Raw genomic sequence first — 3,461 nt, forward strand, 5'->3', positions numbered from 1 at the left:
CTTTGGGGAGAAAATGGGGAACTGGGCTGGGCTGGGGGCGGGGCAGTGGAAATGGGGCGGTGGGAGTCAGCGGCTAGTAGGGGATGCCGCTGCAGCCAGGGCCTCCTCCGGGCACGTCGTCTCCTCTCTCTGCTCAGCTCATCTCGCGCCGACTGGAGGCCGCTTTGCTCCGGGCCCCCCCTACAGAAAGGGGCCTGAAAAGGGGAAAGGGTAGGGGCTGGGGTTGGGGCTCGGTGCCGGGCTCGGGGCCCGGGCAGGGGCCGGGGATGGGGGCGGGGATGGAGTAGGAGCCGGGGTGAGGTCAAATTCCCACAGAACCGGCCCCAGGGCCCAGGGGGCTGGATCGGGGAGGCGGGGGGCAGTCTCCAGGCCCCCGCCGCTGCTCACACCACCTCGAATTGCACCGCCAGCTCCTCCTGAGGCTGAACGCGCACGTGCTGCATGGCGCGGTAGGCATCCGCCGCCATGCGGCGGGCCTGCAGCACGTCGGGGTAGGGCACCAGAGTGCCGGCCAGCACTTGGTGTGAGTGGCTGGTAAGGGTAGGCAAGGTAGTAGTGGCCTGCGCCTTCTTCTTCCGGTAGCTCCGAAGCCGGTACCCAGAGGCCCCACTGCCACAGCTGCTCCGGCATCTGCTGCAGCTCCTGCATCCCCTGCAGCTCCTGCATCCGCTGCAGCTCCCGCATCCGCTGCAGCTCCCGCATCCGCTGCAGCTCCCGCATCCGCTGCAGCTCCTGCATCCGCTGCAGCTCCCACATCCACTGCAGCTCCCGCCTCCACTGCAGCTCCTGCATCCGCTGCAGCTCCCGCCTCCGCTGCAGCTCCCGCCTACGCCGCCTCCGCTCATAACGGTTGAATTGAGCTTGATCAGACGGTTGCGGTATAAGCGGGCTCGATCCCAGCATTCCTGGGGCCCCAGGCACAGCAACTGGGCCGCCACCACGTCGATGATGCTGCTCGCCGCCTTGGCCAGGATAGAGGAGAGGAGAGCCTGCTCCTCCGCTCGGCTCTGAGAGTCGGACGTGGAGGCCCTGTCCTGCTCGCCGGGAGGTTCCAGCAGCCGAGCTTCCTCCTCCTCCTCCAGCTCGGGGGCCTCCTCGTCCTCGCGGCTGCAGCTGCAGCTCCCCATGGCCCTCACTGGCCGGCTCTACGAATTCGTTCAGGGCTGCAAATGGTGTGTGCCCTGCCCTAACTGGCCCTGTCCTTCCCTACTCTCCGGTGCCCAGCAAGGCCCTACCTGGCCTGTGCTCTGCCCAGCTCTTCCGCCTATGCTCTGCCCAGCTCTTCCGCCTATGCTCTGCCCAGCTCTTCCGCCTATGCTCTGCTCAGCTCAGGCGAAATGCTCTGCTGCCACGTGACCCAGAGGCGCCAAGCACACTCTCCACACATCGCGATGCCAGGCCAGCCCACTGCTAAGGGCAAAGGGGGAGAACAGGAGAAACCCAAAGAAAATTAAGGCAAGGATAAGATTATTAGCTTCAGAAATATAAAGGACCAAAAAAATGACAACAGGAAATTAATAACTTATATAGAAAACTCTCACAAGGAAAAAAAAAGACAAGTTATCAAAGCATCATTCCTCTTTCCTCCCCTCCCCTCTCTCACCAAAATATCTGGTCCAGATAGATTCAAAGCGGGATTTTTTCAACCCTCCTAAATTTTAATATTTTATCATTCATTCATGAATATTAATAACACCAAGCATGTATTAGGCACAAACTGTGTACCAAACCCTGTGCTTCTCGGGACCGGGACTGGAGTGGGACTGGGACCGGGACCGGAGTGGGACTGGGACCGGGACGGAGCGGGAGCGGACTGGAGCGGGAGTGGACCAGGACCGGAGCGGGACCAGGACTGGAGCGGGACCGGGACCCGGACCGAGGTGGGGGGGATGGGGGGGTTACAAGGAAAAATTTAAACAACCTCTGCCAACAAGGAAAGGTGGAATGTATTCTGCCTGGCCCCAAGACAGAACTAAGAATCAGGCTAGCATTACAGAGGCAGATTTAGGCTGGGGGTGGTGGGGGGAGGGCTATAAATAAAAATAAATAAATAACCCCCAAACCCTGCTCACTGATACAGGTTTCTCTAGAGGTACCTACTCTAACTCCCTCACATTACAGAGGAGGATGTGAGGCCCAAATTGGTTAAGGGACTTGCCCGAGGGGCACAGCTAGTAAGCAGTACAGCTGGGAATTAAAACCAGGCCTTCTGACTCCAAATCTAACACACAGCACTGCCTAATGCAACAAGTCTGCAGTAATTCTCAAAATAAGGGCAAGGATTCCTGGTGGTCCTTAACACCCTTCAGGGAGTCCACAAAGTCAAAATAATTTTTTATAAAACTACGAAGAGGTTTTAATTTCACATATGGTCAATAACAATAGATATAATCCACATAAACAAAAGTTTGAGGGGGAAGAATCCTCAATAAATTTTAAGAGGGAGCCCTGAGACCAAAATGTTTGAGAACTGCTAGGCTAATGGAATGGGCTGCCTTGAAAAAGAGGCTTCACATGATAGAGTGGAAACAGCTTTTAATTTGGAGTCAGACAACCTGGGTTCAAATCCTACCTCTACCACACTGGCTGTGTGACCTTAGGAAAGTAACTCTACCTCTCTGGGCCTTAGTTTCAACCTCAATAAAATGAGGGGATTAGACAAAATGACCCCTAAGTTACCTTCCACCTCTACCTCTGTGATCCCCTTTTAGGTTAAAAAAAAAAAGGCCCTATGACCACATATTAATTATGTTGTAGGAAGGGATTCTTTTAGTAAAAATAGCTTGCATTAGTGCTTTTAAGTTTTGCAGAATGCTTTATGTGTATTATCTCATTCGATCCTCACAAAAATCCTGAGAGATAGGTGCTAGCATCATGCCCATTTTAGGAATTAAGGCTTTGAGGTTAAAGGACTTACCCAGGGTCACACATCTAGTAAGTGACTGAGGCAGGATTCAAACTCTGGATCTCCTTTCCAAATCTGACCTTGTATGATTCTAAAATGAGAAGTGGAGAAGAAAGAATTTGAGCATATTTATCCAAGAGAAGACAAGGCTCAGGGTAGGATGTGATTGCTGTTTTCAAGCATTTGAAGAAATATCAAAGCAAGTGAGAGATTGAACAAGTGGGTAGTTTGGAAAGGAGTAGTTCTCAAACTTTTGGGTCTCAGGACCCCCCCCCCAGACTTTCTGCTTATAGCTGTTCCCATTTACCAAATTAGAAACTAAAACATCTTTGTATTATTATGAACTGGTTTTGACCTCCCACACTCTCTGAAAGGGGCTCAGGGACTCCGAGAGGTACCACTGGATCAGGCTTTGAAAACCACAGATGGAAGGAATGGTGGGGGTTTAGGTTTGATGTAAGGATGAACTTTCTATTCCACTCTCCCAAAGCAGAGTGGGGTTGCCTCCCAAGGTCACTGAGTTCACCTTTACAAAACCTCTTCAAGGAAAGGTTGT

The 3,461-nt window shown here is 53.1% G+C and overlaps 1 protein-coding gene across 1 annotated transcript; it reads right to left on the minus strand.

Moving 5' to 3' along the window:
* Positions 1–325: 325 nt before the first annotated feature.
* Positions 326–1,402, minus strand: LOC110199821 (ragulator complex protein LAMTOR1-like). The gene has a single exon (XM_078147852.1). It carries the CDS (start codon positions 1,125–1,127, stop codon positions 384–386), a length of 744 nt encoding a protein of 247 aa, XP_078003978.1. The 5' UTR covers positions 1,128–1,402; the 3' UTR covers positions 326–383.
* Between the last annotated feature and the right edge of the window lie 2,059 nt (positions 1,403–3,461).

Source organism: Phascolarctos cinereus, unplaced genomic scaffold, assembly GCF_003287225.1.
Source record: "Phascolarctos cinereus isolate Bilbo 61053 unplaced genomic scaffold, phaCin_HiC Scaffold_8;HRSCAF=390, whole genome shotgun sequence".
NCBI classification, from domain to species: domain Eukaryota; kingdom Metazoa; phylum Chordata; class Mammalia; order Diprotodontia; family Phascolarctidae; genus Phascolarctos; species Phascolarctos cinereus.